The following is a 13,086-nucleotide window of genomic DNA, read 5'->3' on the forward strand; positions in this document are numbered from 1 at the left end:
AGGAAATTTTTATTTGAAAGTGAACTAATCCTTTAAAGTATAGTGTTTGTAAAACACAATTTATAAAACGGATAGTTCTGGTCCTTGATTATGATTGGTTGAGGTGTGTTCGAAGACGTTGTAAATTACTCTAAAAACATACACCTGTGACCGCATTACATCAGTATTACTGCGTCACTGCAAGGTTTAAGAAAATGAACCTTGCCAGGTATGTGGAATAACCATTTTATAAAAGCAATAAGCCCCGTGAAGCCGTGATTAACAGTGAATTTAGAACAGCTAAAGGGGGGTTTAGGCAATCCACTCCGAACAAGGCCCCTTAGCTCTTCTAAATTCACTGTAAACCACTGCTTCTCAGGGCTTATTGCTTTAGTTTACAATTGTTGTGCTAAATATTTGCTCTCACATGGAGATCAGTGGCCTAGAGAAAAAAAAAATCAATTTCATACTATATAAGGGTGACTGGTTGCCCCTCAAGGTGATGGGCGACGTCACAGCCAAATACTAGACTACGCACTTTATTTCAGTAACCACGTTTTACACCCCCAAAGCAGTTAAGCGCATCCATTCCACAGCCAATTTTATTGGTCAACTAAATCAAGCAGTCACCAGTAAAGAAAAGGTCATACTTCATGGATTCAGTTCAGAAAAATTTTGGATGGATCAGAGGCGTCACAAATTATTAAACTATTTATCAGGATGTGCAACCTACTCTGCTAAGGTTAAAGTTATAGTGTAAGTCAGGGTTCGGGGTTAGTATTTGTTTCAACATTGTGCAGGCAATCAGCACTGAATAGCATGATGACCAGTTAAATCTTTAGAAGCAGCTGCAGGGCGGTTTGAGTGTAAAAATCACTAATTAATTAAAAATTGAGTGTTTTGTTAATCTTATTCAGCTTAATTCTCCTGTTCGGATAACATTAAGAATCCATCTTATTTTCCACCCCCTCCCCTCCAGCCACCTGGCTCTATTCACGCATTGTTCACTTTTCACAATCCAATCAATTCACAATGGATAAAAATTCTGCCCAATATAAATATTTTTTTTCTAGTTGAAAATCCACGTGGCAGAAGCTAATTAAGCGGTGAAGGGCGTTTCATGTTAACTTTTTATGGCTTCATCTGGACATGACAAAAGTTTTTTTTTTTTTATTTCCTGAGGTGCACTCACAACTGTAGAATGCCTCTAAAGCTATATGTTACCATAAAGTGAAGAAGTCAGCAATAATAACTCAAAAAAAACAGGCAAAAATTAATCAATTAATAATTAATGGCTTAGAAAGCTCCTGTAATTAACCCTATACAAATTCTAAGGTCTCTAAATTCAGCAAAGCCATATGTTACAAACTTTGCTGAAACAATCTACTACAGTATACATGCCTTCTGTCCTGTGATTTGATAGTCTATACTTTTTTAGCAAGTAAAAGGCCTTTTAGTATAATTGTAAATATGCACACCTTATAAAGTATAGAATAAGATTAACTATAGATTAAGATAAACTCAGGCCTTTGAGAAATGTCTCTTGCCCTATAATACAAACTACAGAGCTTTGGCTAAGCATTTAAATATCAGCTTAGATTACATATTATTGGAAGATATAGAGTAACAAATTATATGCATTTTATGTAAATAGGTAGTTGTTATAAAGATCTTATCGATTTCATCTTACTTTTTGGCAATATATATATATATATATATATATATATATATATATATCAGCAATTGCTAAATTGCATATTTTTGCTGAATAAAACTAAACTGTGCTTTTTCCTCCCTGAGAATGAGGTCCATATTCTCACTATATGAGCCAAAAGCCTGATGTATCAAATATGATACTTAAACAAACAGAACTTTTATAAATTGAATTTTAAATTTTTTTTGTCTAAAATTTAAAAAAAAGAAGAAGAAGAAGAAGAAGAAGAAAAGACCATTTTGATTTTTCTGACTATTGGCAGACATTACAGGGTTAATATAAAAACCTGCTCTACACACATGCAAACCCAGTCAGGAGTCATAACACTCCCTGAGGAACAATGCCACTCTTGCAAAGAGTTTAGTCCTGGGAATAAACCACACTCTGCATGTCAAGTACAACATTACTACAAGTCACTTAAGCTCCATGCCCGAGTCACACTCATTCACTTATTTACTATAGTGAACATTTTACAAAACATATTTCCAGTCTGGGTTTTGAATGTGTGCGTGTGTTATTTGCTTTATTATTTGCTGAGTCAGGCAGCTGGAGACACAGCAGCAAGGGGATCATTATGAAGCTCTCGCTGCGGACTCATGCCAAAGCCCACGGCATGCTGCACTGAGTTCAGAAAGTGCTGAGCTTACCTGCCAGATGCACAACAGGCCTCACTCACTCACTCAGCCCTGCTCATCCATACATTAAAGTCTCAGGTATCATCTAATGTGGTTAAAACGTATTAGTTCTGTGCAGGCTTCTGTTGTTTAAATTGGCAATGTATAAAGGAATTTGTGTTAATGCAGTTAATTGTTTCCACGCTTTGTTTAAGATATATGTACAAGTTTTTTGTGCATGTTTAAGTTAACATGATTTATTTTCTTAATATTATTGTGTGATTCATTGATACACCTTCCTCTGAAATAAATCCTTGTCCACTGATGTCACTTGCACATGGGTTCCAATCTTATTTGTTCAAAATTTCTTCTTTTTTTGTTCCTCAGAAGAAAGACTGTCATACAGGTTTGGAATGACACGAGGGTAAGTTTTCATTTTTGTCTGAACCAATAGCCAAAGTACTGCTTTATCAAATCCACATTCTAACTCTGATTCTGAATCAGTTCCTCATGAATAAAACCAAGCCCCACTCATTATTTCTTGCTAAATACCCAGTTTCACTCCACATTACAAAAGTAAAATTGGTTGCGAATGATGTTTCTCAATCACTTTGATGTTGCACTACTACACTACACTACACTACCAGCATCACAGTGACAAAGCGACATGATTCCATTAATTTCAATGGAGAGCTGGTGATTTCAGGCAACACAAGTGACAGTGACAGTTGGAGACAGGATGATAGCGTGTCCAGCGATGTGACAAAGTTGAGATACTATATGTTTAACTTTATGCAAATGAAGAGCAACTTTTGGGAGCGACAGCCAATAGGAATAAAGTCAAGGAAGCGCATATGATCTGTCACTATCCTGTAGTGCAGAAGTTAATTTTAGCGGTCAGCAACTTTCCTGTAGTTTATGATAGGTCTCTGTGTACTTACAGGGGTACTCGCCATGCTGACTCCGAGCCTGAATGGTTTCCTGAAACCAGATCTGATAGGTAGCATTTTTCCTTGTCAAAATGTGCTACCTACTGTTTTAACTCTAACTTAACAATCTGAGCAGGTAGCACAAATCATCAGAACTCCAGTGCTTTTGCTGCAGCTTAGAGCGAAAGTCATACAAGACAAAAAACATTTGCAGCCAGAACTTCTTTTCTTTACTCTTGGACATGACAAACATGGAAGGATGACCTGACCTCAAAATATAAATAATTATTTTTGGCCTTGGTGAACTTTGAACACTGTTCGCTCACTCAGTAATATAATTTTATTAATGTTTACCCTAAAATCATCCATAGCGCAAATAGAAATTGAGAAGAATTCCCATGCCTTTGATTCAAGATGTCTCTAACTATCGTGTAGCATGCAATACGATTTTACTATGCTATGCGATTTCACTTTTTGGCACTAACTTAAATGGCTTTTGACTAAAAGATTTTGAGTATCAGAGCGAGTTATTTCACAGAGGGAGGAATGTGTTTTTTCAGCCTGATTCGGTTGTTTTATAAAGCACCTTTCCAGTGTGATTCCAGCCTTACGGTCTGACATCTGGGTCACAACTGAGGATGTGCAGAATTATTTAGCAGATATTGTAGAAAGCACACTTATTTGATGCCAAAGAACAAACCAGACTGTAATATGTTGTGGCTGTAGTAATGAGAGCATGACGATGGAGTTTCAAGAAACAGTCTTTAATAATAAATACACAAAGGGAACACGTAGAAGAACACCAAGAATATTATAAAAAACAACCATGTGATACAAAGACAACACAGAACAATAAACAGAGGAAACTAAGGACTTAAATACACAAGAAGCCTAAAGAATGGAATTTGAAACAGGTGCATAACATAATCAGTGTCCGTAGAAATAAACAAGGAATCATAATCAGTGTCTATAGAAACAAACTCCTGGAAGGCGTGTCCTCGTGCTACTGATAATACTTCAGCAGAGTACAGAGGGGATTCCAGTGGAGGACACGGAGCTGGTGAAGGATGAAACCAAGGAGGGGCTCGCAGAGGGAAATGCGGAGATGATGAAGGGAGGAGCCAGGGAGGCGATGACAGAGGAAGGATGCATGTGACCCAAAAGACAGCCAGGCCCATGGTGGAGTCGAGGGAAGAAGGAGTTATGGTGGAGACTTGGCAGACGGAGCCAGGAGGATGACAGACTGAGAAAGAGCTAATGGAGGTGGAGGCAGAGCCAAAGAGCTGATGGGAGCAAGTGATTGATCGGTAAGCCACAGCGAGGAGCATCTGAGGTGGAGCCCTGGTGCTAGAGGACTGATTCGGAGCCAGAGGGACTGGGGACCAAGCTGGAGGGAAGACATAGCTAAAGGGGTGGAGGAACGAAGTGCAGTTAAAGGCTTGGAAGTCAATGGCATAGTAGACAGAGCGGTGACTGACCAAGGTGCAGCCGGAGAGACAAGGGAGCCCGGTGGAACCGTGAGGACAATGGTCCAAGGTGGAGCCAAGGGAGGGAGGAGCTAAAGTTGAGCTGACTGGTTGACGGTCCGAGGTGGAGTGATGAAATCAGCACCTGGTGGTGGAGCCAAGGGATCCCTTTGCCAAGGAGGAGCTGCAGACTGGAAGACCCGAGGCAAATCAATGCAGCAGAGTTGAGTCAACAGAGCTAGCAGAGCCAGGGCCGAAAGACTTGCTGTCTTTGGTAGAGGAAGTGGGAGAGGGAGGCTGGGTGGGATCATCAGAGACATAGGAGACTTAGAGTTGAGCAGGACCAATGGAGACACAGGAGACATGGAGCTGGGCAGGACCAGCAGAGACACAAGAGACTTGGAGCTGGGTGGGACAAGCAGAGATGCAGGAGACTTGGAGCTGGGCTGGACCAGCAGGAGACTTGGAGCTGGGCGGGACCAGCAGAGATGCAGGACCATCTGCGACGGGAGACTTTGGAGAATATCCTATTCCAAATCCTCCAAATAATTCCCAGAAGCCAAATGTAGCTTAACCTTAGCGGTGGGAGTATGGGCGAGGCTCCATCCTATGCCCTTTGTACTCCACTAAAATGATCACACACCTGGTCAGACACTATGTGGGACAAAGATGGCGTCAGTATTCGGCTCTGGTGCTGTCTTCATGGTGGGCGTGGCTGAAGTCTGGCTGGGCTCTGGGTCTGGAGTGGGTCTGGTGATGTCCTCCTCAGTGGGGCAGATGGTAAAGGAGATCTGTTGTTCACCAGCACCCACTCCACAAATGCGGTGAAATTCCCCCGAGGACCATCACCAGGTAGGCGCTCGCTGAGGCTGGTGAAGTAGAACACACAAAATGAGTGATCTGGGTTGTGTGTGAAGCACGCCAGGTCTAAGAAGTCCCTTGTGTGGTCCTCGAGGTTATGCTGCTCCTGCTCTAGGCAGAGCAGGCGGACTGCTGGTAAGTCCATTTTAAGTTTTGTTGTGGGGTTCCATGTTCTGTAACGTGTTGTGGATGTAGTATTGAGTGCGATGGAGATTCAAGAAAAGTCTTTAATAATAAATCCACAAAGGGAACACGTAGAAGAATGCCAGGAATAATATAAATAACCACGTAATACAAAGATGACACGGAACAATGAACAGAGGAAACTAAGGACTTAAATACACAAGAAAGCTAATGAACAGAATTCGAAACAGGTGTATAACATAATCAGTGTCCATAGAAACAAAAGAAATAAGAAGAGGCGAACAGAAACAGGGGAAGCCAAAGTAAAACACGAAGAAACTAACGTAACCGTGAGACAGACATACTGTCGAGTGATTTTTGACATAACAATAAACTAGAACCAGAGATGATGCAGAAACTAATGCAAAAATGGCCATTGAACAAGCTTTCAAAGTAATGAAAAGTTATTTCTCTCTGTTACACAGATAATTGCATGTTTGAAATACTGCTGTGCTATTAAATGATGAAATCAATAAGCATCCAGGACAATGTTTTTTTGTGATCACATATCTTATAAATAAGTGAGAACCTAATTTATTGGTACCAAGATGAATAGTGATTTTTGCTTTTGAGCCTTTGTGATGAGACTGTGATAATAGACGCAAAAAAACCAAAAGCACTTCTTTTCAAGGCAGTTTATAAGCCCACACATTTCTGCTCCAAATCTGTTACTGCAACAAAATTATGAAGCATTATTTGCATTATCGCAGTACTAAGCTGTATTTGCTTGTTTGTTTTGAATCATTTACTATAGTGATCTCAGCAGGATCCGGGATGAGAGTGTGTCCAGTCTTTTATGGCGTCCACTGGCTTCATATCATAAGGCTTCACTTTACAAATCGATATTCGGCTATAGAGCTGGACAGAGAAAGTGGTAAACACCCAGAATCCTACACTGCACTCACTGATACAGATGATGATGTCTCATACTATTCTGTCTGCTTTACTCTACCCGGTAATAGTGTATGAAGAGCCACACACTCTGTTGACTCTGTTCAGATTTTACCTCATTATTACTAAAGTACCTGTGTAAACATTTATGTAGTTATTCATGTAGGTGTTCTAAAATGAGGCAAAGTCCTCAGTTTTTTAAATGTTTGTTTATATATATTATATATTTCTATGTATATTTTCCTGGTTAAATAAACATTAATTTACATTACATCAAAAAAAAAAAAATCTATTTAGTTTTTTACATGAACAATGTTCTATTTATTAAAACCAAGTATCAATCTCATCAAGTTAGTGTTTTTAAGTATTTTTACATTTATTCCAAAACAATAACTAAAGGCAGTAACAATTTAAACAATATATTTTATTTGTGAACTGATATTCAACTATTCTTTTTAATAGTCAACTTATTTTCTGATCAGTCATCAAGCTCGGTAAACACTGGTCAAAGACATGAAGATATACCTTTAATTTCACCAATCATAACCAATCACATCCAATCATAGCAAGATGGAGGCATTACCCCATCTCACGTAACTTTCCCCCATTCATTCTCAATTACTCGCCATCAAACGCACCACACACACTTTAGGGGGTCTGTTAAAATCAATGGGATCAGGGGAGGCAAGAAAGACGCAGACTCCCGCTGTGGTGTCGCTGTTGGACAGTGTTTCGGTTGGTCTTGATTCTTAGTTTGGTGACAGGATCCTGACACTCATGCCTTCTACTGTCTTTGTGTGCGTTTTGCGGCTTTGAGTGGTTTTTGGTTCAGTGTCGGGATCCGGATACTCATGCTCTATGTTGTGTCTTGAGTACATGATTCGGGTGTTTGATACTCTTGTCTGGTCTTGTATGTTTATGTTGAGTACTGGAGGCTGAAGTTTCAGGACCATATTTCTAGGACCAAATGCCTTGGTCACATGACAATAAAATATTGAATCTTTTTTAGTATGTGTTTTGTTTTAATAGTTTATTAATTAAAACAAATTGTTTAATTTTTTAAAAATTATTTAAATTTAGCATTTTTAATGATTTAATTAATTATTAGCTTTTCATCAAATATCAAATCCCCTGCAGTTCCCCTACAAACCCCCAGGGTTTGTGAGCCAGTGCTTCTGTCAGGCTAGTTAACGTTAAGTCAGCATATTAAGCTAGGACAAGATGAAGTATTTTAACACTGAAAAAAGAAAAAATACTTCACCTTTAACTGACATACACACATATGACATATTTCTGGCCAAAGAGTACTCGATCTTGAACTTTTGTCCAAGTGTCCAAATGTAATTAGACCCAGAATTCTCTCCATAACCTGTAATTTCCCTGTTTTATACAGTCAATCCCACCAGGATCTCTCTTTTTTCCCTTGCCATTAAAATGACTGATTTTTCCAGAATTTTGCAGAAAATTTGCAATGTTTTTTAATAATTAGGATTCCATATTTACCATATTATGTATGACACTGGATATACAGTGGCAAGAAAAAGTATGTGAACCACTTGCAGAATCTGTGAAAATGTTAATAATTTTAACAAAATAAGGGAGATAATACAAAATGCATGTTATTTTTTATTTAGTACTGTCCTGAGTAAGATATTTTACATAAAAGATGTTTACATATAATCGACAAGACAAAAAAAATAGCTGAATTTATTAAAATAACCCCATTCATAAGTATGTGAACCCTTGATTCTTAATACTGTGTGTGGTTACCTGGATGATCTACAACTGTTTTTTTTTGTGATGGTTCTTCATGAGTCCCTTGTTTGTCCTGAGCAGTTAAACTGAGCTCTGTTCTTCAGAAAAAATCTCCAGGTCCTGCAGATTCTTCAGTTTTCAAGGATTTTTTGTATATTTGAACCCTTTACAGCAGTGACTGAATGATTTTGAGATCCGTCTTTTCACACTGAGGACAACTGAGGGACTCAAACACAACTTTTAAAAAAGGTTCAAACATTTACTGATGCTTTTCATTTACAAAAACATGATGCATTAATAGATGGGGTGTGAAAACATTTGAAATTTGAAGATCAAGGTAAATTGTATTTAATTTGTCTTCCGGGAAACATGCAAGTATCTTCTGTTGCTTCCGAAGGGCAGTACTAAATGAAAAAAACTGATATTCAAGTGAAATAAGAAAAATTTGGACCTCTTCATCCTGTTCAAAAGTTTTCACCCCCCGACTCTTAATGCATCGTGTTTCCTTCTGAAGCATCAGTGAATGTTTGAACCTTTTTTTAATAGTTGTGTTTGAGTCCCTCAGTTGTCCTCAGCGTGAAAAGATGGATTTTTAAAATCATTCAGTCACTGCTGTAAAAGGTTCAAATATGCAAAAGATGGTGGAAAACTAAAGAATCTGCAGGACCTGGAGATTTTTTCTGAAGAACAGAGCTCAGTTTAACTGCTCAGAATAAACAAGGGACTCATGAACAACCATCACAAAACAAAAAACAGCCGTAGATCATCCAGGTAACCACACAGTATTAAGAATCAATGGTTCACAAACTTGAACTGGGTCATTTTAATAAATTCAGCTATTTTTTTGTCTTATGGATTATATGTGAACATCTTTTATGTAAAATATCTTACTCAGGACAGTACTAAATAAAAAATAACATGCATTTTGTATGATCTCTCTTATTTTGTTGAAATTTTGCACATTTTCACAGATTCTGCAAGTGGTTCACATACTTTTTCTTGCCACTGTACATGACAGAAGAAAAAAAATGGCGAAATCTTGTTTATTTTTGTCTTACACAACTTTTATTTTATTTTTTTTTAATCAAAATATGACCAAAGAAGCAAATTGCAAACAATAGGTCAAAAATACAAATGCAATAAAAAGTGTTTTATGTTAATGTTTTAGGTGTTTTAAGTATTTAGTAAAGATTCAATTGAAAAATCAAATGTAAAATAAAACACTTCACTGTATGAATTAATATACATTGATCTTTTTTAAAGCTACAAAAGTTATTCAGCCAAGAGCAGCGAATGAATTTATCTTTGTCTTTTGTTGTTTGATTAACATTAACAAGACAGCAGCAGATACTGTATATTAGGCTGCTGTCACTTTAAGACCCATGGATCCAATACATTGATGCACATCTGTGTTTCTCACAACTATTTTAACATTTATTTAAGACAACCGACTGTGTTTACTGTATGTGAAAACTCGCCAAGGCATTGTGACATAACTGTGTGTATAATATTTTTTATTCGTTATTTTATTTTAAAAGTTATGATGACCGATTTGTTGTTTAGATTATGATTTTTAGTGAAATTTAATGCAGAAGCCTCTTTTGCAAACTTAGACCCATTAATGTTTGTGGAAAAAGCATTTTTATGTAACAGTACAGAAACACATATTTAAATGAGGTTCACAGTATGTCATAAGTAGTGTGACTGAATTGATTCCGGCTCTTGATTATGTACCTCAAAACAGAATGTGTACCGTTCCCGCACAGCGTGTTGACCTCCATTTTAGTGCTGCGCTGCGTTATAAACACTATTTATCAAACCCTCCCACCTCTCTTCCGTTCCTCCCTCTGCCTCTCTCTCGCTCTCTTTCCTTCTCTCTGCATGGATGTGAGGCAGGTGGCCCAGCAAGAGAAGTTTGACACAGTTTCTGCATCTGAGGTTTAATGTACTATAGTGCTGATGTTGAACATGTGCGTGACTGTTCTGGGACAAAGTTAGTTTGTTCTGCACCACTTCTCATGATACAACGCATCTGAAACTCAAACTGTGCCAAAAAGTGTCTAAAGCAGTGCTTCCCATCCACAGCTCCATCAATAAGGCTTAAGTACCCCTTCGTCAACATCTAATGGGAAATATGTCACTTTGAAATCATATTATAAAACGGTTAGTTCTTGTCCTTGATTCTGATTGGTCAATAGCTGTGTTTTATTCACAATAAAACACGGCTGTGACCGCTTCACTCAACGGTTCTGTGTATCACTACACAACATCCTAACAACCACTCTTAGCAATGTAAACTGTTTGTTCTCAATTGATATTGTTTATTGAACCTTACTGTATTATGTAGAAGAGTATTGTGAGAAAGAGATTGAGTGAGCGAGTTTATTACCTGCATTCAGATTTAGCATTTTCCATTAGGTCCTATGTTCATAATAAAAAAAATCTGTTTAAATGTCCGCTGCAATATCTTGTTCTTTTAACAGTTAAGGGGTTTTCCCGTGACTGACAGCGCTAGTCAAAGCATTTGTCAGTTGCGTCTTGTTCCGTGTTCACAACAATTCAGTCTTTTCAATTTAAAAGTCTTCGCTTCTGACTGACACACTCATAAAGACAGTCTTTGTTGCCATCTAATGGCGTAATAATGTAACTTCTGTTGCTGTTCACGGTCAGGGACTATTTTTTTCGGCGGAAGGAAAGCTTTTAGTGATTTTACTTCATGAAAGTTGCATTGATACATATATTTTTTGTCTTTAATATTTGTATTGTGTGGTAACCGTTTTATAAAAGCAATAAGGTACGAGAGGCTGGTGCTGTATCGTGAATAAGTCACGGCTGAAGGGTGTTGTTAGGCACGACGCAAAGCCTAACAATGCCCTTCAGCCGTGACTTATTCACGATACAGCACAGCCTCTCTTCCCTTATTGCTTACTTATATGGATATCATTAATCATTATCCTTAATAATCAATTAATATTAGACAATATTATTATTATGATACAGTATTCTAAAATATTATAAATTAAATGTACAATAATATTAACACTCAGTTTATTCATAAACAACATAGTTATGAGTGTTCTCTTGCGTGTACACATTACCCACATTAAAAGGAACTGGAAAAATACTAATATCTATATATATATATATATATATATATATATATATATATAAAATACATTTTCATATTCTCTAATGTAAACTTTTAAACAAATTTAGGAAGAATTTAGCTGCTATATTGCTCACCTTCTCTCATCAATAAGTCTGACCAAGTAAAAGTTTTAGTAAAAAAAACTTACATAACAAGAATTAAAGTTGAGGTATATATTAGATGAAAAGTTGAAGCATATATTAGATCATATTTCTTGGACAGCAAAAAACGGATGGTTGCTGTTGAAACATTTTCTATTAGACCTATAGAATATAGAATCTGATGCCACAAACCTTTTAAGGAAAAGCACCAAATGAATGCTGTGATCTGGTTTAAAAGCAGATTTATTGCAGGCTGTAGGAAATACTAAGTGGAAAATAAATGATTCTATTAATGTCTCGCCTACATTTACCAACCATTCTCCTCAAGAATCCCCTAACGTATTTTTAAAGTACTTTATTTCTTTCTAAATAAGATTATATTTGACTTTAAACTGTATTTAAAGGGATAGTTCACCCAAAAATGAAAATTCTGTCATCATTTACTCACTCTCATGTTGTTCAAAACCTGTATGACTTTCTGTCTTCTGCAGAACACAAAAGAAGATACTTTGAAGCTAAACAGTTTTGGTAACAATTGACTTCCATTGAATGGACAAAAAAACAAATATTTAAGATATTTTTCAAAATACCTTCTTTTATGTTATGGAATGACATAAGGGTTAGTAAATGATGACAGAATTTTAATTTCTTTGTAAACTACCCCTTTAACGTACCACCGATTGAGCTAGGACTGATAATTCATCTGAACTACTCGTCAAGTGTGTTTCGGATTCAGGATGGTCCCAACCTGATTCCCTCTTCTCCCTCACACATTTCTCTCAGTTCTCCTGCATGTACCACCCCTCCCTCCACACCTCTCTCCATCTCCCTCTCACTGCAATGAAATTCAGCATGTTTCCTATCTCTCCCTCTCACTTTCCAGCTGATTTCAATGTGCAACACGATACCACAAGAGCATCTCCAACAATAGAAATTTTCACTCTCTGTAATTGCCGTAAACAAGCTCTATCACTGCATTTCATCCCTCCATCATCTCTGCCTCCCACACACAGAGACCTTGCAGTAGCATAAATCAAGAGATGTGGGTTGGAATCCTCACACACAAACACACATGCAAGCCCGCACACGCCAGCAAACGCACAATGTGACAGCTTGGATGTTTGACGTTTCCCTCCACCAAATTCGTTTCACACATCTTAAACGTGCAGCGAAAATCGCCAGCCACACACCAGCAACCCCCTTCCCGGCACGATAATTACCCCTAACACTTGATACACCCATTCACGTGCACCCTGCCAGAAAGTAGAAGAAAAAAAGAGGGTCTTACTGAGGGTTCGGGAGCCGATACATCCCATGGTTTATTCACAAAGGCCCTGGATACAAGCAAGGAAGCGCTAGCCTTTCACCATACATTCTCTCCTCCTCTCTCTCCTTTCTCTTTTCTGGCTGCTGATTCTCTCCACTCATGCTGCTCCCTCCCTCCC

At 37.8% G+C, this 13,086-nt stretch overlaps 1 protein-coding gene across 9 annotated transcripts in view; it reads right to left on the reverse strand.

The window, feature by feature from the left end:
- The window catches only part of fam131bb (family with sequence similarity 131 member Bb), a 66,726-nt gene extending 53,640 nt beyond the window's left edge, over positions 1-13,086 (reverse strand). For 5 of the 9 annotated variants that reach the window (XM_051866262.1, XM_051866259.1, XM_051866258.1 and 2 more), the window contains exon 1: positions 12,930-13,086. In XM_051866262.1, the coding sequence (XP_051722222.1) occupies positions 12,930-12,957 (28 nt within the window). In that variant the 5' untranslated portion in view covers positions 12,958-13,086. The remainder of the gene's footprint in view (positions 1-12,929) is intronic. The other 4 variants (XM_051866260.1, XM_051866257.1, XM_051866264.1 and 1 more) reach the window with 2 other exon arrangements.

Source organism: Ctenopharyngodon idella, chromosome 16 (genome assembly GCF_019924925.1).
Source record: "Ctenopharyngodon idella isolate HZGC_01 chromosome 16, HZGC01, whole genome shotgun sequence".
Lineage (NCBI taxonomy): Eukaryota > Metazoa > Chordata > Actinopteri > Cypriniformes > Xenocyprididae > Ctenopharyngodon > Ctenopharyngodon idella.